General features: G+C 31.9%; 1 protein-coding gene across 2 annotated transcripts; it reads left to right on the top strand.

Moving 5' to 3' along the window:
* The first annotated feature begins 22 nt into the window (after nt 1-22).
* On the top strand, nt 23-26825 carry LOC125077187 (peroxidase). 2 transcript variants are annotated; one of them, XM_047689046.1, is made up of 14 exons: nt 23-152; nt 6028-6168; nt 8548-8699; nt 12984-13221; nt 19963-20177; nt 20669-20839; nt 22607-22765; nt 22946-23164; nt 23596-23793; nt 24342-24478; nt 24768-24935; nt 25399-25637; nt 25923-26089; nt 26401-26825. In XM_047689046.1, exons 2-14 carry the CDS (start codon nt 6038-6040, stop codon nt 26643-26645), a joined length of 2439 nt encoding a protein of 812 aa, XP_047545002.1. In that variant the 5' UTR covers nt 23-152; nt 6028-6037; the 3' UTR covers nt 26646-26825. The 2 variants fall into 2 exon arrangements, with proteins under 2 accessions (XP_047545002.1, XP_047544995.1); XM_047689039.1 differs by having other exon boundaries at nt 8545-8699.
* Nucleotides 26826-26834: the final 9 nt, after the last annotated feature.

Raw genomic sequence — 26834 nt, 5'->3', positions numbered from 1 at the left:
GTGGTAACTGGTAGTAGTGTAACTCGCCTGTAACAGAGTAGTCGTCGTGAGCACGCGGTACCAAGCACAGCATTGTGTTAAAACTTATAAACAACGTGAAGTGGGTTTTTTGTATTATGATATAATTTTTTGAGGTTTTTTATTGAGACAAGGTAAGTTTAATAGTTTTTTAAACTTTTTTTATTATTGTGAAAGAATGTCTCAATTTGATTTATGTTAAATATTTAAGATTTATTAAAATATTAATACTAATATATTATGTAAATAAAACTAATTAGATTGTGGAAGATAGTGTTAAAAACAAAAAAATCACAAAGATTTATATAATTAATATGAATAATTAATTAATTATTCAAAATGGAAACGGTTTTTGAAATATGTATCAGAAATAATTTTTCTTTTTTTTTTTAATTTGGCTCTCTGCCTGACCACATTAAATACACAAGTCAATCCTAACTGGAAAGATCTGGAGAAAATACAATGTTTTTTTATATAAAAACAAAAATTGTTATGAGTATAACTAAAAATATCAACATTTTGTTGAGCCAAATAAAATATAAAAACTAGTATTATTACACTTTTACATCGACAAATTTAAAAATGCAACCAATTTTGTAAAATAATCAAGATTAGGTTAAAATAAAGCTTTGAGCTTTTCTCGTTGCTTTTTTAGCCGATAACATTTTACAACCGATGATGTTTTGAATGTTTTAAAATGTAATTTTTACTCATCTCTCGGGCCGTTTTTATTTTTGTATCCAAATAATTATAAAATTGAGTTACATCTACCTACTAAACTTAACCTTCTTTATTGGGATGGTCGTATCTCCAATTTGTAACTCTATATTAGGTGAAAAAACCTAAATTTTGAATTAAGTACGTACGTATCTTTTGTATAATATTACATATATATAATATATATTTGTATCTCCACATACGTTTACCTGCACCTTTGGTGTATTTTATATTTTAGTGTCCCTGCATTCTTTTATTACCAGGCAGCATTACATATATATAATAAATGTATATTAAAAGGGTTTAAGTACATATTATTTTGATACAGCGTTACGTTTGTATAACTAAAGAAACAGTATCATTTAGATATTATGTTTATTACTTTGCTAGCGAATTATATTATGGGAATCTCTAAATATTCTACACCCGAGTGCACCAATGTTTGTTTTTGAGTAAAACTGATACCTTATAATTAAGTTTGTTTAAAGACTAGTAGCAATGCTCCAATGTAATTAAGGAATTGCTAATATTCCTATTTACCCCCTCCTTTTTATCGTGTAAGGAGTGGGTACGACAATAGCCCAAAGGTTCAGGATCGATCCTGCGAATTTTTACATCGCTAGGCGGCCCTTAAACCACTGCCATTGACGCTTCGACAAATTGACATATTGACATAGACATTTGTATTCATGTTGTAATATTTTGACTTCCTTGTTGTTTATAAATACGTTATAATAAAGGATTACGTAAGTACGTTATTAATACACCTATCAGATTTTAAATGTATTCACAAAATACGTATAATTTATAGATTATTCTATGAACGTAGTGATGTACCTACTTGTCATTTAATTTTATTGCGTTCATAATAAGCAACAAGTAAGATATATTTTGTATTATGTAACGTAGATATACTTTTATTTACTTGAAGTAGTAAGGATCATTTTAATGTTGGATATTAGTTAATAGTAAGGTATCAATTTCATTTAATTTAATTTAGTTTGACGCGTGAAACAAGCTCAAAAAGAGACATACAAACAAAACATTATCATTCGTATTGTTAACCATTAATAATAGTTTTGAAAAAACTCAAGATATTCATGTGCTTCTTAAGCGGAGATTATGAGTATAACATCGGAATGCTAGCTAAGTAAACTAACAACCGGTAAATATCCCACTGCTTGGCTAAGGTCTCCTGTGTCCTTTAAGAAGAAGGCTTAGCTTACTATAATAAATTTTATTGGAACTTCCCGGCAGCAACAGCAGCAACTATTCAATCTAATAATTTAACATCTAACAATTCATAAATTTTAAGAACTTTTTAAAAATATGAGTCATACTACTCTATACAAAATTATAAAAAGTTTGGTATTCGTTGATTTTCATATTGAGTGAATTTTACTGTATGTATTATTTACTATGTGATCTTAGCGATTGCACAACTAGAAACCAATAAGCTAAGAGTTGAACTGAATTAAATTTTAAATTTTATGATAGATGATAAAATACATCTATTATAAATAGGTAGGTAGGTCTTACTAGTTAAATCTAGTAATTTAAACAATAAAATTCATTCTATAGCAGAAATAGAAGAAGCTTGAAATCTAACCAGTTCCGAATTTAAAATAAACGACACAAAAAGAAACGGATTTTTTTTTTAAATTCTGAGGTAATTTAAAATTTATTTTTAAACTAGTCCATAAAATATTAGCATAATTATTTACAAAATCGATTCTATTTATAGATAAAAAAAACGAAATCGTTTTTCGAACGCAGTATTAAATAGCTAAAACGATAGAGTAGGAAGCTCGTAATGAAATCGTAAGGATTCAGTCAATGGTACCGAAGCGGATAGACCTCAATTTACGCAGACGTGAACCAATTAATGCGTTCATAGAAACCTTAAACCATTACTAATCAACATTTCGACCCGAATAACTTAATATGAGAAGGTTTTAAAATTATATTTTGTGTATTCACTCAAAAACTGTTGCTAAATTCATATGAAATAATAGATTAACCCTGTTAAAGAAATTCTAAAGAAGTTCTCAAGGTGTGCGTCTATAAACTCACTAATAGTAAAATAAAATAGCCTTTTCCAACGGACGTTGCTATACAAGCGATTTTTTAATTAAGCAAAATATATGCAGTTTGAACTAGTTTGAATATTTAAACCGAAAAACTGGCATCCAATGACAGAAATAGACAGAGACAAAGATATATTATAGATATATAATATTAATATAATAAACGATTTGAATTACGAAATAATATGTCATATAAATAATTTTAGTAATAATAAATAATCGAACTACAATTTTCAAGTTCGATGAACTAAAGCTATGAACCGGTTAGGTACTTTGACTTACAAAAAGTTTTTTTTTTAAGTCTAACTAAAACTAGATAGGACTTAAGGAGCCTTCTATATCATAGAGTGCAAAACCCATGTGCCGGCTGAATAATACATACTGGAAGTTTGTCGGACAAAAATCATATTGAAGCGCTCATTTACGATGCGCTGAACGGGATTCTCGTTTAACCTTGTAAAAGGAATGTCCACTGACGTCCTATAGCCATAACTATCCCTATACATCCATCTTTTTTTTTAGCAGAAACTGATAGATGAATTAAGTACTGGACAGATAATTAAGTAACAAAAATGTAATATTACTAAATAAAACTCTTTAGCCTGTCTGTGAATTTTGGAAGATGGCAGTTTTAAGCCTCCCAAGTCGTTAGTCTTCGGTTGCGTGGAACGGCCACCATTTGTTACTAAGCACACACTTGAGCATTAAAGCTCTTGCGAAGTTGGCTATGCTCCGTTGAAAATATCCCTTATGACCGGTTTCGGTCATGACGACACAATCACCATCCACACGTCTAACAGGCCACTAGACGTCCTGCACCTGAGCGGAACGCGAGCTGTTTAGTTTAAGCTGTAAACATTTTTCGTGGGTTAAGCATTACCTGCCCCTAATGCGATGACAATGGGGCTTTGAAAACTTGTTGGGCGATTTTTGCCCGAATAAATGCCCGAAGAGACTTTCAAGACAAACCATTTTATCTGCAATAAATAAGTTATTATTTTAGTTTCACATCACATGTATGAGTATAAATTAATGTATTAAATAACGCGATAAGTATCTATAGATGCTGTTTGTTCGTGACCTCCTACTTTATGTATATTGATGAGACTTCTTTGTGTCGTTATTTATGTAGGTAAAGACGAATACCTATTATAATATAAGTAGATAAATTGTACAGAATTCAAAATTATTGTGTCACCATGATACAACTTATATTTTGCTATATAACATCAGTAAATATTTCTTCAAAGTTACGACGCAATCGTTTTTGGCTTTTGGAATACTGAACAAATAAAATTCGTATATTTTGAGGTTATGTTTGATCACAGTTTTAGTAAATAGTCTAAATTGTTTTAGGGAAAAATATTAAACAAGAACTATTCGATCCAAACGATGATCAAAAGCTCGATGGCGCTGCAATTATTCAATGAAGCGTAGCGGTTACTTAAATTATATTTCGTACTTTTCAACTGTTCTTAATTAAAGTGTAAGATCATAAATATGTCATTGATTAATTTAATCTACTGACATTATTGAGGATAATATATCCTCAGGCATGGAATTAAATACTCTCGTCTAATCACAGACGTTTATTTTATTTTTATTCCCTTACTTTTTTTCTTTTTCTGAAGTGTATTCCATTAGTATATTGTATTACAATAAAACTCAAAACTTCTGTATTTTTTGTCAACTTAGATTTTACTGATCTTAATCTAGATACATACCTTATGCTTTTTATAACTTGTAAATGTGTTCATAATACAATTTATTTGTTAATCTCATCCAATATCATGTGTAAAATTTATTTAGGTATTTACATTTTGAAACAGAATCACTCATTGAAGTGTTGGCATTCCGTTTCAATAAATAAATAAACAATTATATTTTTACAATTAATATTTATTAAACAGAAGAGAAAATCCGCGCTTTGAAATCCGGATAAAACCGGATAATATTATGTTGTGTTTATTCAAGTGCATATTCTCTTATTACGAAGTTTTGTAGTGTCGTGTAGTTTGTAAGAAGGAACTCACCACAAAACACGAGCGTGAAATATCAAAATGTGATATGCGACGTTGACTATAAAAATTAAAACATTTATAGGATACACGTATCAAAATAGCGTAGGTCGGTTGTCAACATTACAGGAGTGAGAAACGAAGTGAATTCTTTTAGAATCGCTCTCCTGGCATCAATCATCGAATCTCAAGGACTTGCACTAACATTGATCCGATTTATATCATGGGATTATCAAAAGCTTGATCCTTTCACTTGTGTCAATATACAAAGCCCTTAATTTATACGACGCTAATAATTTTGAGGTTTCAATTTAACAGCTGACAGTTCAATATGGACAAATCTATATAATAGAGGATATTTTTATCCTTAAAATATAAATACACTTATTTATATTAGAATTTTAATGTCTCCTTGTATACATAAACATATATTATGTAGTAAAAGAGTACAAGAAAACTGGTAAATAAGTGTTCTCGTTCTTAAATGAGCCAGCGCCTTATAATAGCATGATAGCTGTCGGTTTTTTGTTATCAAAGGATTAAAGAAAGAAGCTAGAGTACACTGAAACTGTTGTAACAATGTTCAAATACAAGTTTTACGTAATGCGACGTAAGATAAGACGACGAAACGAACTCCAACAGAACAGCAACGATCAGCAACTAGAGTTATGTAGATCATAGGCTCATAATTATATTAGACGAAGATTAAAAAGTCATCATTATTCATTATACGAGTATATCTCGACAACTTGTTTCGAAAAATATCTAAAAACTTGTTCTCAATCGTAGCCGGGCCCGGAACCAGTCAAGGTCGAGGATAATTTGAATTTTTCGAGACGTTGATACGAGATATCGATTTGCAATTTTCGAAAACCTCTATAGCCGTTATATCGTCTCGTAGAAATCTTAATATGAATATGTTAAGTATGTGTGGTTTCGTTTTCGTATTAGAATACTTTTTTGCTATGTGACATATATTTGGACAATTTTACAGGAAAAAATAATCTGATTAGACTCCTTACTTAAAGCTTCAAGATTTGTAGGTAAAACATCTTAATCTAATCTGCAAACTTTTTTATATTTATATATTTGAGAAATAAACAAATTTTATATACCTATATATTTTTGCCAAACATAAATTAGAAAAGAAAGAACTCCAATTATATAGTGACTCTTTTTCTTTTTAGGTAAATCAAGATGCAGAGACCTCAAACCAGCTCGGAGAGAACTCCGCTGGTACCCCCCACTTATATGTTCGAATCCAGCATCTCAAGGACCTATCAGAAAAGGCTTCGGAGTTTCCAATGTGCCATCTGCGTTTTATTAATGTACGTATGTTCGACGTTTATTTATGTAATAAACACATGCAAAGATTTTTAATATTCTACTGCTTAGCAAAAAACTTCTCTCCTCTTAAAGATTATTCCACCACGCTGTTAAAATGCAGGTTATACAAGTGGCAGAATTTTATCTGACCCAAAAGATTTTTAACGTTGTACCTATATGTCGAGAAGTATCTCGTGCCCGTAAGTGAAGATATACACTGTCACAATCCAGTTAAAATTCAAGTTTTCTAAACACTGCCCCATCTCAGTTGTGTTATGTTACGTTTGAATGGAACCCCCAATTTTATTTTATTTAAACATCGACTTCTGCAAGGATCACGATTTCATAAATATTTTATTTATTTTCTAATGATCATTATATTCACTCAATCTATAATATATACGTATATATTTAAATGTCGAATACGTTTAACACTAAAATATATTCGAAAACTTTGTCATCAAAGTTGCAAATTTAAGTAAATATTTATCTTTATTGGCTGTTTTATTTTGTAGCGTTTTTTTTAAAAAGCCAAAACGCCCCAGTAGATGATACGTGAATCGTAATCAAAAATGGCGTGCAAATTCAGGCAACTGAGTTTTTTGTGTTAAATTCAATTTAATATTCAAACTCCAGTTTGATTGACAATTGATTTTTCTATAATATTTAGTTTAGCGTTTTATAATTGCGTTCTCACATTCTAAAAAGAGGTGTACGAAACGATCTGATTACACCATATTAACAATAAACCTATTTAATTATAATAATATATACATAAACATCAATTACCATAATAATGTAATATTCAATTCCGAAATATATTATATATTTATGCGAACGTGACAATCTTGTGTTATTTTCGGCATATAGCGTGTGCTAAAAGACTCGCTACTCTGATTCTGGTCGCAGTTTACACTATTATTGGCAGAAAATATATTTGTATCTGATAACTCGTAGGCTTTAACTTAGAGACGAGTTCATAAATATAATTGAACATCAATTGTGCGTTTGAATTTGTGTGATTATATTCTTTTAAAAGCGACAAAAAATTTTTTGCATATATTTCTAGGTAATCCACATACCGTATCGGTAACGCACGAAATTAAATTATATTCATGATGACATTTTGTCTTAGTTAAATTTATTAACATTAAGGTTGTACAAAAATATGCGGGTAACAAAAAAAATAAAACTAAACGATAACTTTTGCCTTGGTTGATTGCCTATTGAAATTTTAGAACGTATATTACATATAAAATTTAAGCTCATCAAATCACATGTATAAATAAGGAATACTGTGGTAATCATAATCAAGTCTTAGTACGTACATAATGTAGTTGTAATTATGTGTGTGGCCTTTTCAATGTGTGTATAAAAAGATAAAAACAAAGATTAGGTATAACGTGTTTGTACGGTATAGCTCATAACGCTTTACACTAAACAACTATTCCATTCAACGTAGGATATAAATTAATTAATAAATATTAATGTAATCGGATATAACCAAATCAAAATAATCGAGTAACCGACAAAAATATCAATGATAATCGATACAGAAATTTTGCCAAGAGGCCTGTCTCGTTAGTAAAGTTTCCACTGCGATGTCCCAAGCTTAGGGGACAGGTTTTTTGGATTGCGATTTTGGAACCGCTTGTTTTTTTATTTGCTTTTGTATACTAAGGTCGCCTAAAATTTAAAGTTCGTAAGTTTTTTGGTAAAGAAAGTTGTGATTTTTCCAAGCTCTGTTTTATTTTTTGGAATTATATTTAATTTTGAATTCAGCGTTATCAATAGGTGATGTGTGATAGTTTTTGATGTAAAGAATATCAACCGTGGGACGCCTGACAGATGTTAGATATCTAAATTATTAAACACCAATAATATCATAAATCAGCTTTTACAACACACAAAAGCTTGTATACGAAGATATACGTATAAATATGTTCAATTTACATCTATTCTATTCTTCATTCAAAGATGATTCTGACATTGAAGTTAACATTAATTAAAAAGTATTTTTGTTTTGCCTTTATAATTAAGTTCGTCATTGTTAATAATTTACCACAGGATTTAGCACTTCGATCAATTTATTTACCTAGATATTTTTATTCGCTAGCGACCGTTCGAGAATTTCGATAATATCGCAATACCTGCTTAATATTAATTAGCCCAGTTCGTTTAGTATAATAAAAAGCTTAAAGTTGCAAAAACTCTCTTCAGCAACAAATGGCGAGGAGAAATATCCGTTGCATAATCTTAACTATGACTTTAAGATGGAAGATATATTGCGAACATCGAAATTATTATAAGCATTAAAAATAAACTAATAATTAAATTAAATACATTTAAAAAATATTTTAATGCGACCTTAAATATAGTAGTGTCCTACTAACGATCTCGCTGCTGGTGACCATCTCGTACAACCTCGGCCTAGGCGCTGATGACAGCACACCTGAGACAGTCAACTTAACGATGAGTTACACTCTGAATGACGACCTCAAGCCATTGCTTAACAAGAGCTGGCCATTGAAAGGTAAGTGACAAGTTATCTTTATCATAAAAAAATATTTAATAACGTTTTATTAATTATGCATAATTTAATTATATTCTAATCATTACAGATACTTTTAAAAATATAAAAGAATTTTCTAGAACCCAAACTTAATCTTTATCTTTACGAAATTGAAAATTTAGTTTTAAAAGGTTTAATTTATTTGTGAATAATGTTTGTTTATCTTTACTAATATTATAATTAGAAAAGTAACTCTGTCTGTCTGTTGCTTTTTCACGACCAAACCACTGAATAGAATTGATGAAATTTATGAATAAATTATGAAGCAAACTTGAACTAACACCTGAAGACCAACCACTAAAACGAGGCTAAGCCGCGGTGACTAGCTTTTTAATAATTCTCTAGTGGTTCCTACAAAATGTTAAAGTTAAGACACTAGTATCAAAATATTCAAAATGTGCTAAATATATCGATTAGCATCAGCCATGATGAAATCTTTCAGTCGTGTTTCAGCAATGCTGCGGACTTGAATCTTCTTTAAATTACGGATCATAAATGAGAATTTCACTAAAATTTATCATTTATAACCACATTTTTACATATATCAGCTGATATTTCAGATTGAAAAAGTAACTAAAAATTATTTTTTATTTATGCGATTAGTGGCAGTTTTGTCATGTGTTTTATTTTAATGACATTTATATCGTATTCTAAAGTTATATTTTCAGTATTTAAACAAATATTTGATTTTAATGACATGACAATGACAATGATAAAACATAATTTTCTCTATTAATTCTTCACAAATATTGCAAAAAAAAAAAATCACATATCGTCCAGCCGGATTCATTAAATAATCTCTCTCTAATACATTAAATCTCAAGACCTTTGTGAATCACAAATTCTATTTTATGAAAAATCATTTATCTTATAATTGTGAACGTGTCATTTACCTCGTTGGTCTAGTGGCCAACATATTATACATAAGGCCTTGAATTCGCTTGGCTCAATAGTTATATTCTAAAGTATTAATAGCTAATTAATCGAATGTCCTGGCTTCGGGTAAAATAAGGATCTATATATAACGGTATTCATATCGGTACGCTACGCTATTGGATTATGCGGCGCCTGTGAAGCTACTAGTCGGCATAATGTTATAAAAATTAATTATAACATTATGCCGACTAGTAGCTTCACATTTATATATATAATTAAATATAATGAATTAAATTCCAACAATTCCACTATTTCTTAAAGAATTATAACTTACATCTTCATAATGAATCACTCTGTGCTTTGGTGAACACTCTGTGAAAACCATTCGGTAGTTTTTGAATGTATTGGGTTTAAATAGACAGAAACAGGCGACGGGGGTACTTTGTTTTGTAACATGTAGTGACAGTTATATTACGGACTAAACTCTAGCTAGTCAGTAGCGAACTTCTCCATAAATGTTCATGGCTTATATATATGTAAAATAAATATATATTTATGTCAGATAGACACACCACTCTATATGAGTGAATTTTAAACAAAGTAAAACAAAGTTGTTTAATGAACTCATTCTCACGTTATCTATACTAATACTATAAAGAGGTAATGTTTGTTTGTTTGAATGTAGTTATTAATCTCCAAAAAATAATGACACAATTCTAAAAAAAATGGTAGAAAGGGTCATTATTCCTGAGTGCTGTAGAGTATAAATTTGATTGCGTAGACACGTTTTAATCTAGGGCGAGTCGCTAGTTCATAAATATATGAAGAGTTATATTTTTTTATTTTCTATTTTTTCCGGTGAAAATTCAATGAAAATATTACTGAAATACGCATTGTTGGTGAATAATTGGCATAAAAAAAAATGAATATTAATTTCGATATACTTATAAATGTTAATTCACTTTAAATAATCAAAACAATTCGTTGACTTACAAAGTCAGATTAGATTAGTCACATATGAATGAGATATAAAAGAAATAAACACGTGAAGCGTTCATTTAATATTTTAAGCTCAATTTATTTTTTATATAAATCATTTTATTAGCATAAATCTTATCCGAACATTTTTTTATGCGATGGGAAGTACTTTTGGTAATCTCCTTGTGATTGGCGCGTGCCTATAAATACCGGTTAACCTTCTGTATAAAACCATCTCATTATTATATTTGTGTTTTATTCATAAACGATAATTAATCGATAAAATTAATAGTATACGTGTATAACTGAGTTCTTAGTACTGTTTAGTTAATATTCACACAAGATACTGATTATTACTGCAGATTTAAACAGACACTACTATAAGCTAGCCTTCTGGCTGAATATAATAAAGAATCGTTCTATATACGTATTTATTCAGTAACATTATGGCGTAAATAAGTCGTTGGTTTTGGAATTGATTTAGACTATCTCCTTTTATAAATAAATAAATATTGGACAACATCACATACATTACTCTGATCCCAATGTAAGTAGCTAAAGCACTTGTGTTATGGAAATCAGAAGTAACGACGGTACCACAAACACCCAGACCCAAGACTACATTGAAAACTAATGAATTATTTCTACATCGACTCGGTCGGGAATCGAACCCGGGACCTCGGAGTGGCGTACCCATGAAAACCGGTGTACACACTACTCGACCACGGAGGTCGTCAGTATAATACTGTCTGTCTGTTTACATAAGTTTCATATATCATATGTCATAAGCTTTAAATAATTAGCAGCTGGTAACGCAAAATCAAATTTCAAATATGGAAGTTACCTGCCTGTAGCGTCCACAGGTAGGCAGACTATATTTAAAAAAAGATATAAGTATAATATATTGTACCTATACCCGCTTTTATTTGAAAGTCCTTTTTAAATTATTAAATGCACGATTATAATGATATTATTATCTTATTTTGTATCATTTGATACTTTTGTATCCACGAGCCGAGATGGCCTTGGTTTGGCCTAGTGGATCCTTTGCAGATTAAACTGGCGAGTTCAAACCAAAGCCAATTATTTTCAACTACCTAATTATTTTAATGGAGTTTTTGATTTTTTGTAACTGAAATAGACTCAAAATTAAATAGCTTAAAACATTTGGCTTGTTTTGGCTTGTTTGACTTAAGCACCGTTAAACTTTAATATATATTTTTTATTATTTGATACAACAATATATTTATACACACAAACATGTAAACTACACATTAATTATATATATATATACATATATATTGTTTATATGGATATTATGGTGTTAGCGTAACGTTATTTGGCGATTTTATAAATAACATCTTACATGATATTACGAATCTGACCTTTATTTTTATTAAATTACATAGAATTAAGCTAACGCAAAATAAGCACATATTAGAGTGATATTATCTAAAATTTAAGCATAATAATATGTATGAATTTAATCTTACTTTAAACTAGTTACCGGACCCGGCTTCGCAAGGATAGAATAGGGTAGAATTGAAAGATAAATTTAAGATTTCCAAAAAATTACCAAAATTTCAATTAAAAGAATGTGTTTTTAACGTATAAACGACACACGTACAAATACGTAATTTTTTATTGTTTAAGAATATTATTTTAGGAGCTCAGTATATTAAAATCCATTACGTCATTAAAACTGAGAAAAACAAATACTGTCTTAATTATACATAATATAGACTTCGATTTCTTAGAAGTACGTTTCATACTAGTTGTCTCCCGTGGCTACGCTCGCGTATTAGGGGTTGGTCCATCCATACAAAATTTTATCAAATTCGGTTCAGTGGTATGTCCTTGAAAGAGAAAGAGTATTTTTAATTTATAATAGTTTGTTTTAGTGTATTGATTGTGCTTTTTTGATGCGTGTAACATATTAATGTTATTTATGACTCATGTCAGTTTTTGACATTATATGGTCGTCTTGCGGCGAGTTTAAGTTTGTTACAAAATAGCTTTATCGGAGATTTCGCATAAGCCCTCCGTGTCTGTGTCCTGTTTCCAATATTAAATAGAGAAGTCGTCAATGTTTAAAACCTAAAAATTTAATATAACCCACATATTTGAGACTTCTATTATACATGATCAGAGCCGCATTCAGACAGAGTTTTTGAGTCCCGGGGCAACAAAGGGCAAATAAAAAATAACAGTTATCATATATATTATAATTATTGTAATGCTTTATAAAAAAATATTAATATATACTACATTAAATGCGTTGAAGCCTTAAATATGGAGGCTCTACCTCCGGATTTTCTTAATTCCTCTGAATTCGGCCCTATACCTGATATAAAATATTTAATTAATACAATAAAATTTATCTATTATTAGATCACCCACCTAGAGCATGGGTAGGAAGTACGCTGACAAAGGAAAATTTGGAAACCGCGGTTCTAAAAGGACAAGATGCCTTACAAAAACGGAAGTCGATAGAAAAAACTCTGAAGCCCCTTGACAATGATTCTCCAGCACTAAGGGCACAGCGGGCGGCAGCTACTGCGTATAAAGTAAAACCACTAGCCGAATCGGCTTTCGCAGCTGAAGAGGCGACAAGGACACTAGTCAATGGGTAAGTGAATACAGATAATATTACTTGTATTTTTTTACGTTTTCAAACATAAAGACAACGGAGCAAATCATTCAGATTTTAACTTGGTATTGGAAGTTGAACAATGATCCTCAGATTAAACAAAAATCGAATAATGATCTGTGATCCAATTCGTACAAGAAACTTTGTTGCATTCTGTTACACTAGCGAATATCTTATAGAATAATAACATTTCCAAAAATAAAAACACAACATTAAAAAAAGTCTCCACCACGATAACGGCCAACCTGTTACAAATAACCAATGGAATATATTTAATTCGTTTTTTAATCACAAATTATTATTATAACTAATAGGTAGATCATTTTCAAATGCTAAATCCATAACAAAAATGCGCTGCGGCAGAATTAGGTTTTGTACGTTTAAATACTACTCGTAGTACTAAAGTTAATAACTATATAGCAGCCTTTTGAAACGAGTGAGAGAATTTAGTGTACGTACTGTAGGTTGTATCGGGGAATATGCGTCACCGAACGTGGTTAGACCACTTCAGACCGATGACCTGTGTACATGTGAACATTGCAAAAAGAACTCGGTGCAATAATTGTCTTATCAATAATAACTAAGAATTATTCTTAACGGACGAATTCGAATGAAGAAGGTAAAGGATTTTATCTTGAAACATCCGCATATTTTTTTGTAGATATCATTCTTTTTTTAAAGTGACTTGTACTAATAAATTAATGTTCATATTTTAGCAAAAAAATAAAAATGCAGATTAACATGGATTTTTCCAATTCGATTAGTGATAAATGCGGAGATTTAGATTAGCTTCTTAATATTATATTAATTTTGAAAACAAGTTTTTCATTTGAAAACGAAGCAAATTAAGCATTTAAACATAAGACAAGAATTTTACAAATCATATTTTAATGTATTGACATTTTGAATACACAGAAATCCTTAATCCATTCTTATCTGGTGAATTTTAATTACTTTTTTTTTACGTCTAGGAATTAAAATTTTGGCGTTAATGCGAAATTATCTTAGCATCTTATCTTTTATTTTATTATCTGTGAACAAGGAAATAGGGACTCGGTGACTTTCAGACACTTTGATGTTTGTTTGCCTTTAAACCAAATCATTTATTGGTAAAGATGAGGAGGGCGTAATTCTTTCTATATATTCTGGAACACCTTTGAAAGGTACGACAAGTCGCAAATATTATTCAATATGTCATATAGTTAAAGTCATTAGTTAAGCCTCTTTGTTCTAATCTAGTCTAGTTAGGTTCGCTTGCTTCGAGGTCCAAGCTTAGATTTTCCGTCGAGAAATTCTCTATAGTAATTCAACACATAGATTTTACTGTTTATATTATGAGTCTTTAATACTTCAGTATTTTTTGGCCTAATCTAATTTCTTGCTATATTTTTACTTTTATTTTGGATAACCTGTGTGCAATAAAGAATAAAAATTGTACAACGATTAATATAGTTAACAGCATTTATTAAGACCAGATTAAATTTCTTACTCAATATTACTTTATAATTAAATGGTTATAAGTTATAACCCATAGGATATAAAATGCGATCAACTCGCTTATCGAGTCTTATTAAACAATTCACGTACTGAATATTGGACCAATTGGCTTTCATTAAAGATAATCTTCTAAACATGAAATTTAACTACACGAAGTCGTCATCATCTAACAAAGTACATGTCTAGGGAAATGCGTTTATTTGTTATTACTTAATGCAAATAAAAAACTTACATAATAAAAAAACAAAATATACTTTATTTCAGTACAATCTTGAATCATCGTCACGCATATTACACAATTAATTAAAATTTTAAGCTAACGCCGGTTTTGGAATGTACATTCCACCAAGAATAAACGACAAGAAATTAAAAAATATATATTAATTTAAAAGATATTAAAACAATACTTTCGATACACATAAGGTGAACGATGTAAATGTATATACTTATTATATTTGCGTGGATTAAGCTTGAGGGCTCTTTTACTTCAATAAAATGAAAATAAAAGTTGAGCATAACCAAAATTTCAAAATTAGGCTAAAGGATTAACATTATTCATCCAAAGCTAATATTGTGTTCTCTGAACAATTATTCCTCCTAAGAAAAGCAATTAAAGTTTAACACAGAAATCAAGCTCGCGCGATCGTAAGCAGTAATTATTTAATTTTTTATCTTTATGAATTCAATATATTTTTTTAAGAAATATAATCACGCCAGATGTTTCTCTCTGTTCAATCTTCCCCTGTGGAAAACCAATTATACAAAAAAAAAATGCTGCGATCAATTCCACCCAGTCATAATCTGTCTATTTTTTAATCAAATTTATTTTTGTAATTAGTACACGGTAATTAAAGATATTTTTAAAAAATAAAATAAACAGTTAAAGTCAAGAAGATGTAACAAAAAATCACTTAAATAGGTACGTCAATCGATAAGAATGTGAATTTTGCCAAATCTAAACGCCTCAACTTATTTTGCCAAATCAGCTTACAATAACAGGTAAGATGTGACGCAAGTATCAAAAGGAATCAAACCATAACTACACGAAACAAATATCTTATGCTTAGGTCGCACTCATCGCGATAATATTCGTGCGAGAAAATTACACCCTTGGTCGAAAGTTAATGTGAACGACAATCGATAGATTATCGACATCCACGTCGTGTTTTTGTGTGTTATTGTTAAGGCCGGGCAAACGAAACTCACTCGAAGCCAATCACGGTTAAACCCTTTGATGCACAAGAACTTAAAGAACCAAAGCCTTCCCTAAAGTTTAGCTCCATATCGCGAAGTATTGCCGTAAATATTCGTACGGTAATAAGCTGCCACACTGTTTTAGTTACCATGAAACCAGTTTTAGGTGTTTGTCACTCCTTAAGTATCTGTTGTTATTCAAAAATAAATTTCCTACAAATAATATTAATCAATTAAACAAAAAAAAAACATATTATTTTTTGTCGTATCATTTATAAATTATAAACATTATGCGTAAAAAAGCCTGTTTGTACATCGTTACACCTAAAATTATTATTATTACGATATGAAACGCGTGCCACATTAACATTTGACCGTAATAGTTTCTTAAAATTAACACTTTATTTTTAATTCCTGTACAAGCAAGTTTTCGGTGAATATTTGATTCGAATCAACCCATGAGGAGTTTTCACGACGACATTTATAACGGAATTTAAGTCATTACTATTTAATTTCTACTCGATGAGCAAAAATCCTTTATTTACATATATTTATCTAGACAAACTGGCAATAGTGAGAACGCCTCAAGCTGTTGGCCATTATGTACACGCACACTAGTAGAGTTGCATGACGTTTGGCGAGTGTCAAACGTAGCAGTCACACACACCAAGATAATAAAGTTGGCACTTTTGTTTTAATTCTTTTGCAAATCAATATATAGAGAGATAGATACATGATAGCCTGTTAACGATCATGACGGATACAAAGCTTATCCAAATTGGTTAAATAATCTTTATCACTCGTTTTTTTTTTTTTACGGCAGATATCCATGAGCTTTAGTGTTATCAATAAAAAAAAATAGGAAACAAAATTCGAAACATGCAAACTTTTAAATATAGAGACATAAAGTTCTTTATTTAATTTTAAAAAGCGCATTACACAAGGATTTCTGGTTATTTGGATTTCAACTTTGCACCCTGATCTTAGATTCGTACAATAGACCGTTCAAAATGTGATGTTTTTCGGCACACTAAGATAGATAGACAGAGACGTAGCATACAATAAACACACTAATATATATTTCCGCGAAACTATAATAATCCTATTTTTAGCCAATTTAAAAGCCTTTCATCCCAGAGTGGTTATGGTAGAAGAACACCATCACCTCTGGTCTTCGCAGGATGTTTTTAAGATATGACGATGGGAGTATTTCCTATGGAAAACATTTTAATATGTGTATAATTAATACATATATTTAATGTCATTGTATGGTTTCCTATACATTTTTTGGTTTAAATTCGGTTTTCTGCCATAGATTAAATTATGTATGTAAATAATTAAAAGAACCTTGGTGTTTTGTTATAATTTACATAATTAACTCCACATAACTTTGAGATAAAATATTCAATGATGTATATAATATTTAAATACAAGTTGCCACGCGCCATCTTTGCTAGATAATATTAGTTAATTGTAATAATGTTTTTTAAGAAAAGGTTTAACGAAAAATCGGCTTCTATGATAAGTTATATTCGAATAATTCAAGCCGTTCATTGCTGCATTTCATTGTCCGGTGCATTTTTCCGATAATTTAATTGGTGTTCTTTTGAATTTTCCGATAATCTAATTGGTGTTCATTTGTCGAAGCGTTCAGACTTTACATTATTAATAATGATATAACATATATAAATTTCAAAACGTGGACCGAGTGTTTGATTATCTACGAATTAATCAAGTGTAGAGTCGCTGAAATGGTCGTACCTACTTAGTATTTCACTTGAGTTTTCTTAAATCCCGTTGCTACTATTGATCGCAGCCAATAAGAACTTTTTCCTTTGTATCTGACTAGCTGTCGCCCGCGTCTCCGCTCGCGTTTTAGAGATTTGTCGTCTGGTGTTAGGTATAAAAATTTCATGCCACAATTCATCAAATTTCGTTCAGCGGTTTGGCCACGGAAGAGCAACAGATAGACAGAAAGAGTTACTTTTACATTTGTAACATTATTATAAACGTGGATTGCATCACATAGTAGCCGTGTAGTTACTTATATAGTGCGTATCTCGTGTTAAGCAAGGACCTGATCAACTGCAAATAAGCGTTAGTCGTTTACAAGCTTTCCAAAAATTTATTCGCTATAGCCATTATTCTCGTTTCTAAATTATTCATCTTTAAAACAAGTCCGTAAACTTGATTTCACCTGCGTCAGTGGGAGATGGAAGATGATGGCGGACAGAGAAAAAAAATCTTATAAATGTTGACAAAAACCAAACCAAAAATAAAATATTTATCAATAATTTACGTATTATAATAACAAGTCTTACAAAAAAGTCTATAATAAAGGTAATAATACTAATAAGTAGTTCACGATCTCAACAAAAAAGGTCGAAACTAATTTATAGTTTTTGATAGAGAATTATTCACAAACAAATGTATTTTTCTATCTCTTTTTTGGGTATTGTCTCTGGGCAATTAGTGCAAACGTTGCAATTGCATCCTGCAGTAACTTGATTGGAGAACAACCAGGTTCTTCTACATTACCATTTTGCACCCTGTCTACAATACCGGTGCAACCTGATTTGCAGCAGTTGTTAATATTTAAAAATATATACATACATATACCTTTATACTATAATTTAAGTAAATTGCAACATCATAATCTTAATGGTGCAATCAGCGCTCAGTTTTAGAATAAATAGCTAATACGTATTTACATTTCTTTTGCGGACAAGTGCGGTGCCCTCTTATAAAGAGCCGCGTATTGCATTATTATGGTGCAATAACCTCATAAAATCGTAGGCTTAATATAGTTTTAAAATCACGTCAAAAGTACATTTGATTAGTGGATCGGTTACTTATAGTGGTAACGTTCACTTATACGCAATATACAAAACGTATCGAATACATTGGTGTAATTTATACACAAAAGGGCTTTCACACAAAACCAAACAGCGATTATTAAATACAGCTTCAATAGACTTATTTCTTTTTTATGTTCTTTGTTGCAATATTGAAAGAAAATCTCTTTTTACTTTCCATCACTATACCAAGTTTATTTTCTACTTATTGTTTAGGTACGTTCTGATAATTTAACCACCATCACTTGTACTTTGAGATACTGAGCTTTGGAGCAGCTCACAGCTCTCAAACCGAGAACATGCTAGGAAGGCTTAGTATTTCGTGCCATGTTTATTTCCGGAACTGATACGTTCATACCATGACCATGGTACAAGTCGGTGAAAAATGCAGACTCTTCAATGCCTTCTCAAAATACCGCTTAAAAAATTGTTTGAGGTGCTTAGTAATTGTTTAATGTAACGCAGAGAACCCGACGAAGTACTTGGATATCTGTTCTGGAAATTAGTCTGTCCTGTATTTTCGCTAAATCTTTGTGCGCAAAGGAAAAATTACACTCATCATCATTTGTATCGTTGTATATCATCTACCTTCATATTACAGTAGATATTATGCACAAATACACTTCGTCATATAAATATATGTTTTTAAATTTATTTTAAATATTTTATCAATAAAGAATGACTGTATTTATTAACGAGTCTTAATTAAAAATAATATCGTAAATACATACGGTTTAAATAGCGCGCTGCGTTTTATTTTATCGTCTGACAATGACTTAACCGCGAAATACTATCCAGCCTACTTTGGCTTCTCGCTTGACCGAACTGACACAAGATCCTAATACTGGCTTTTGTGTTATTTAATACTAGATAAAAATATACCCACTAAGCGGTATAATATGTATTGAATTTTAATTATCTTCGAAATTTATATTCTTATGGAAAAGAGGGGTACTTAATTGTCAAAAGATCTAATTTTTAAATTTAAAAAGTTTTATTGAATACATTTAATAAATAATATCTAGTCTTATGGACGCCCAGTATGTACAAATAGTTCATGCAATCGGTTGGATCAAATAACTTATGAAACATATCATTTCTTCAAACAAGTTATTGCGATGTAAATATATTGTGTAAAATCATTTAATAATAAAACATATAATTTTAATTTCAGAACCGATGATACCACGATTGAAGCTGGTGTCGGCGTTGGTCCACAAACCAACAACTCCTTCCATGAGCCAGCTTACTGCCGTCCTCCTACAAAACCTTGCGAGCTTTCAAAATATAGAACACAAGACGGCAGTTGCAATAACTTGAACAATCCCCTCTTATGGGGAGTGTCTAACACACCGTTCAGAAGAGTAATACCACCAGATTACGGTGACGGTAAGTAGTCAAAAGTAAAATACTCTATCATCAGGGTTTAAGCAGGTCGCGCTCGCGCTATAAATGCTTAAACGCATAATACTAACGCATAATTATAGTTTTATATAACAAAAAAAAAACATAAAACTTACGAGAGATTTGTATTATTGTCCATTGACGAATACAGACAACTGTTTAAACACATAATATAACTCTAATGGAAAAGCATTTCATTAGAATTCATATAATTATTAAATTATTACAGATAAAAATATAAATAATAATTTAACAAAGAAAATAATTTTTAAAATTTGTTTCTTAAACAAAACATAACTCGTAACCAATCATTTAATAAATTGCCTGTTTAAAATTAATAGCAATTATTTATTGAAACAAAATTGCTAAGCCTATTTTAATTATATTAAAATTAATAAGAACAATGTTTAAATTGTGGAAAATGAAAAAAATAATAATAACAAGTATACTACCTAATACGTACGTTTCGATATTAGGTATCAGCTCACCACGTCAAGGCAACAACGGCACAAAATTACCGAGCGCTCGTGATGTTAGCGTTACGGTGCATCGGCCGAGCTACGCCCATGACTCTTCCTTCACTGTTATGCTGGCTGTATGGGGACAGTTCATAGATCATGACATCACCGCTACAGCTCTGAGCAAGGGTAAGAATAGAGAAGCCAATTGACTACAATTTTGTGTGGAACTTTATCTGAAGGGAAGGAGTTAAAAAAAAGTACTTTTTACTTCGATAGTCTTTTAGAATGTACTATTTAGGATTCAATTATATAATATAATAAAAGTAGTCAAAACAGTTTAGTAAAATTGAAATTTTCAATTCTAATGACCACGATTGCACCTTCTTCATGCATACTTTGTTTATATGTAACGAATTATTATTATGTTAGTGTCATAACGAACTCTGAAGAATGTAAACATATCCTATATCTAGTTTGGAGATTAGCGACTAATTGTCGCCCGTGTGTTAGCGGAGGGTGGTCGTAGGTTTTAGGTCGGGGCCGGACCGTAAGTTTAGGGGGCCCTGGGCTAACACTACTTAGGAGCCCACCTAAGACATATCTGAACGTAGACTTGAATTAAATGCATTTGATTAATTACAGGACTCGCAGGGCTGCAAACCATACCATCTGTATAATTTAATAAAGTTATAGATTCTTTCGCACTATCGCCTTTTTTGACTTTGACTTGACTTAGCTGGGGCCCCCTTGAATCCACGGGGCCTTGAGCTGCCCAAAGAGCCATATGGTAGATCCGGCCCTGTTTTAGGTATAAATAATAGCTTATGCTCTTCCCTGGGAACAAGTTTGCTTCGTAACAAATTTGACCGCTAAAAGAAGGACAGACAGACAGATTTTAGTATTAATAATACTAGTATAAATAGACAATGAATTATCCTATAATTGTCATACAATATTCCTATGAAACCATCAGCCATTAGGAGTAAGATTAGTGTTATCGATGCGTCACGGCATAAGTAACTACTTACAAAATTTAACACTTGAGATAACAACCTAACTATTATATAGATTAATCGGAATCATATGACTTTACTAATAATATTTTTCATTATATTTGTGAGATTGACACTGACTCTAGCTTAGACATAGACCAGGCTTCATTATACTATATTTCTCTAAATAAATTTAAGGGTGAAAACTGACAGATAAGTACATAAAAAGTTGTATCAGTTGCCAGGGTCGGACAGAGAGTTTAGGGGGCCTTGGGCTAATACCATTTAGGGGCCCACCTAAGACACACCTGAACGTAGACTTGAATTAAATGAATTGGATAGTTTTGATTAATTTCAGGATTCGCAGGGCTGCAAACCATACGATCTGTTTAATTTAATAAAATTATGTAATTCTTTCGCATTATTGTCTATTTTTGACTTTGACTTGCCCTAGCTGGGGGCCCCTTTGTCCACAAGCCTTGGACTGAAGCCCAAAAAGCCATATGGTGGACCCGGCCCTGCCAGGTGCACAGACATAACAGTTCCGCGTGATGGTAATCATAAACGGCAATTTGACGAAAGCAAATTTAACGTTAACGAGTTTGACTGACACTTACCGAGATTTTTATTGCCAAGTGGAATTTTGATTTAACGATCATTGTTTCGGTACTCATCTCTATTAAAGGACTATATATAATAGCGAAGAGTTTAAACCAACAGCTAAATAAACTCTCGCTTAAATATTGGATCAAGAGCTGTATAGTGTTGAGGTTCCTCAGTCCGAAATATTAACCAACCTGTAGTAGACTGGACATTACGAGACAAGTAAATAAAAGTTAATGTCTAATAAATATTATTAGTTACCAAAATTATTAGTAATTGTCATTACTTTACCCGTTTAAGTATTGTGACCAATAAAATCTATTGATACAAATTATTTTATAACACAATTACATTTTAGGTGAAAACAGCAGTGCCATCTCTTGCTGCAATTTGGAAGGCCCAGTACACCCTGAGTGTTTTCCCGTCAAGCTCGATCGTGAGGATCCCTTTTACCAGGACTACAATTTGACTTGCATGGAGTTTGTGAGATCTGCTCCTGCGCCCACTTGCCGATTCGGTTAGTCTTATAAAGTATTTACTATTTTATACTCATCATATTACCAAAATACAAATAAATAAAATAAAAAATCAGCTTATTAAAGTGTATATATTCATAACACAACAGCTCGGTTACAATTCACGAGTAGTGACAAAGAGACGGCTATATTTAACGTTTATTTAAACATTTTATTTTCAGGACAACGCGAACAGTTAAACCAAGCCTCGGCTTTCCTGGACGGTTCGACAGTTTACAGCTTTTCCGAAGCCAAGACAAACCAGCTACGTGCTGGCTTGGGAGGTCAGCTACGGATGTTGAAGCTTGGACCTTGGGACCTCCTGCCGCCATCCATGGACCCTAATGACGGTTGCAACACTGTGGAGATGAATGCGAGGGGACGTTATTGTTTCGAGTCGGGTAAGTTTGTTAGAGCCGTAAATAGGGGGAAAACACAAAACCTAGACCTTTAAAAAATTAGGTAATATGATACGGTTTAAAAACGAGTTATCGGTTAAGTTCACTGCTCAAAGTAATAGCTTATGTTTTAATTTTACTAAATATTCACTTGTTTTAGTATTAACAAAATATTTCTTAAAAATAAATTCAACTAGCGATGTATTATATATGATTTCTCAACTGTACTTCTTGTTAATAAAACTGCAACTAGCAATTTACGTTTAAAAAACGTATTTAAAAGTACAAAACTTAAATCTTGCAAAACCATACTCCCACTGAGTATAGTTTTGCAGTTCATAAGTTCAAGTAAATCGAAAAAGCAAGCCCTGCATCAATTGCACAGATTGAGTACACATTTGAAGAAACCAAATACTTAGAATGTTTCCTTTTAGGTGATGATCGAGCCAATGAAAACCTTCACTTGACAACCATGCATCTTATCTGGGCTCGCCAACACAACAGACTAGCCTTTATATTGAAAAAAATTAACCCCCATTGGGACGATGAAATAGTATTCCAGGAGGCACGAAGAATACTAGGAGCACAAATGCAGCACATCACATACGCTGAGTTCCTGCCCGCAATTCTTGGTGATTACAAAAAAATTTATTATAGGAAATATCTATAAGCTTTTGATAATAATAATATGAGAAAAACACTTAAAATTAACGACTATACTTACCTTTATGAGAAGAAATAAAATCAGTGATATTATCTTTCACTTGCAAATTTTTTGTAGATAATAAATAGCATAAAACTTATGGAAATTCGAACTGTACTTCTAATAATTCTACTTCATTCCGATTTGAGTTGTGTGTGAGTCGGTCACACCACACAGTCGGAGACACCAAAATGCTCCCTTAGTACATTCCTTATTTTAGCAGTTTAATTTAATAATTAGCGACTCACTTTTCACACTCATTGAAAAATTATAGATGATATAACGAAAAGTTATATATATGTTATATCATCTATCTATCATCGAAGGTAGCATTATATACATATAGTATAATATAGTTCTTCTTCTTAATATGAGTTTATTCTCCACTGTGCTCTTTTCAAACGTTTTTATTTTCTACAACGCTCTCGAGATTAATTAATTAAATAGAATATGTTTTAAAACAAATATTTCCTTCAGGTCAGGACGTGATGTGGTCCCTGAACTTAACGTTGCAGGAGGAAGGCTATGCGGACGTGTATGACCCTACTGTGAACCCGTCTGTAGCCAACCACTTCTCATCAGCTGTCTTTCGATTTGCTCACACGTTGCTGCCGGTATTACTTGAAAAAAACTCTCTTCAAATATCATCAATTAAAAATATATGTACCTAAACAATTTTTGAAGCAAAATATCTACATTTTTAATAACATTTCGCTACGTTAAATCAAACAATATAAACAGACATGGAAGTAACAATTCATGGATCTTGTCATCTGTCTCTCTCTAGAAATCCTATTTAAATTATTGAGTTCTTAGTAGGATCCTCATTCCAAAGCCGTAATATTTGACAATTGAAAAGCACTGATATAAGTATCAACTAATTTAATTTTTATTAATTTCCAGGGTCTGATTCACAATGTAGACGCCAATACAGGAACGATAAGCTACACTCACTTGCACGAAATACTGTTCAACCCCTACGAGCTGTACCAGGATAAGGGTCCCAAATACGCCGTGAAGTCCGCTCTTAACACTCCCGTACACACTGTGGATCCTCATATCACGTCTGAGGTGAAATGATCAAGTCATCAGTTGATTGAGAATTGTTCTTGACTGTTATATATATTTACAGAGACGTGTATTGCTCGGTCAATAGCGAGTATAAAGACTCGAAATTTAACTAAAAAAACCCTAACCTACATATATATTCAATATTTATTGTATATTTTACTAGCATCTCTCCCTGCGAGTAGTCCGGCACAAATTACTATGATAAGATATTGTGTGTGTGTGTGTTTTCTTTTTTAAATATTTAAGCTTACTATCTAAGTGTTATTTTATAATGTTGTATTTGCAATAATGTCATATTTTATTATTTTTGATGAGAAACATCTATTTGTACGCCCTGCGAGACTAACTCGTGTGTCGCCCCCCGTCGCGGCCGCTCTCTACCCTAACGAGCGAGCGCGCAGATATCCGCCTTCGCTAAATATGATCACAGCAATAACAACGACATATAAATTCGATGGCGCAGCTGAGCGACCACCTGTTCGAGCGGCGCGCCGCGTACAACGGCTCGGCGGACGCGGCGGCGTCCCCGCTGCCGTGCGGGCTCGACCTCGTGTCGCTGAACATCCAGCGCGGCCGCGACCACGGCCTGCCCGCCTACCCCGCCTGGCGCCAGCACTGCGGCCTCTCCCGCCCGCGCAACTTCGACGAGTTGGCGGAGATCTTGGACGAGTCCTCCATGAGCCGCATCGGCAAGATCTACAAGTGAGCTCGGATAGATTCTGTTGTCTATTATTTTCTAGTGCGAGTCACCTTGCGAGGAACAAGGGGCACTTTTATCGTAGTATCTAATATATTCGTAATAAAAAATCCGGATTTATCTGTATAAAATAGTTTAACATAATATTGTAATGGTAACGACTATTTTTGTAACAAAAAGTTTTACTTTTTTATTTTCCACAGATCAATAAACTGAAATATATTTTTAATCTAGCTCGGTCATAGTCAAATCATAGGCTTTATATTTAACCTAATTTTATTAAATTGCAGGAGCGTTGATGATATAGATCTTTACACTGGAGCCTTAGCCGAGAACCCCAATGGCCGCCTCCTAGGCCCGACTCTCACTTGCCTTATCGCTGATCAGTTCCTAAGACTAAAGGTCGGCGACAGGTTCTGGTACGAAACTCCTGATGAAACTGTTGGGTTTACAGAAGGTAAATTGTTACAAATTACATAACAAGTAGTTTTTAAAAGGAAAATAAATAAACTCAATTATCGAAAATACAAAATAACTAAAAAAAATATATGTAAATGTAAATATCTAAATACTTTAATGTTACATTATGTTTGATATTCTACAAGAATTATTATATTTCGTCAAGTTACTTGACTTCATTCTTACTTTTCGTGAACTTTATATATAAAGCTTAGAAAAAATATAGAAACGAATAAAAAATACTCACCGTACAGTGGACCACCCCAGTTTAATCGTAATATTCTTATCATGAAATATCTCTTCTTATAGAACAATTAGTGGAAATCCGTAAAACAACGCTAGCTGGTGTGATCTGCGCCAACGAAGATCTTCTGGATCAAGCTCAACCCAGAGTGATGGAAGGCCTCAGCGCTACCAACCCGCTTGTCGACTGCATGGAACTCCCTCAGCCAAGTTTAAAGCCCTGGAAAGAAATTCCTCCTACTCCTTTGTCTGAAAATGGACCTAAAAAATCTGGTAAAGCGACTAGCAAAAAAGGTAATAAAAAACCTTAAATTGAATTGAGGTTAGGTAGGCTATACAATACGTTTTAATGCAAATAACGAAGATTGAAGACTAAACGTTATCTGAATCTCATGGCTGTTCTAATAGTTACGTTACCCTCTCCTATATTTCGGTTTCGCTCGACGCATTTTTAATTCCTAACTATAAAGTAACCTCAGCTAACTTTACAATCCTAAGGT

The sequence above is a fragment of the Vanessa atalanta genome, chromosome 1, assembly GCF_905147765.1.
Source record: "Vanessa atalanta chromosome 1, ilVanAtal1.2, whole genome shotgun sequence".
NCBI classification, from domain to species: domain Eukaryota; kingdom Metazoa; phylum Arthropoda; class Insecta; order Lepidoptera; family Nymphalidae; genus Vanessa; species Vanessa atalanta.
This window is presented reverse-complemented; position numbering and strand designations above follow the sequence as displayed.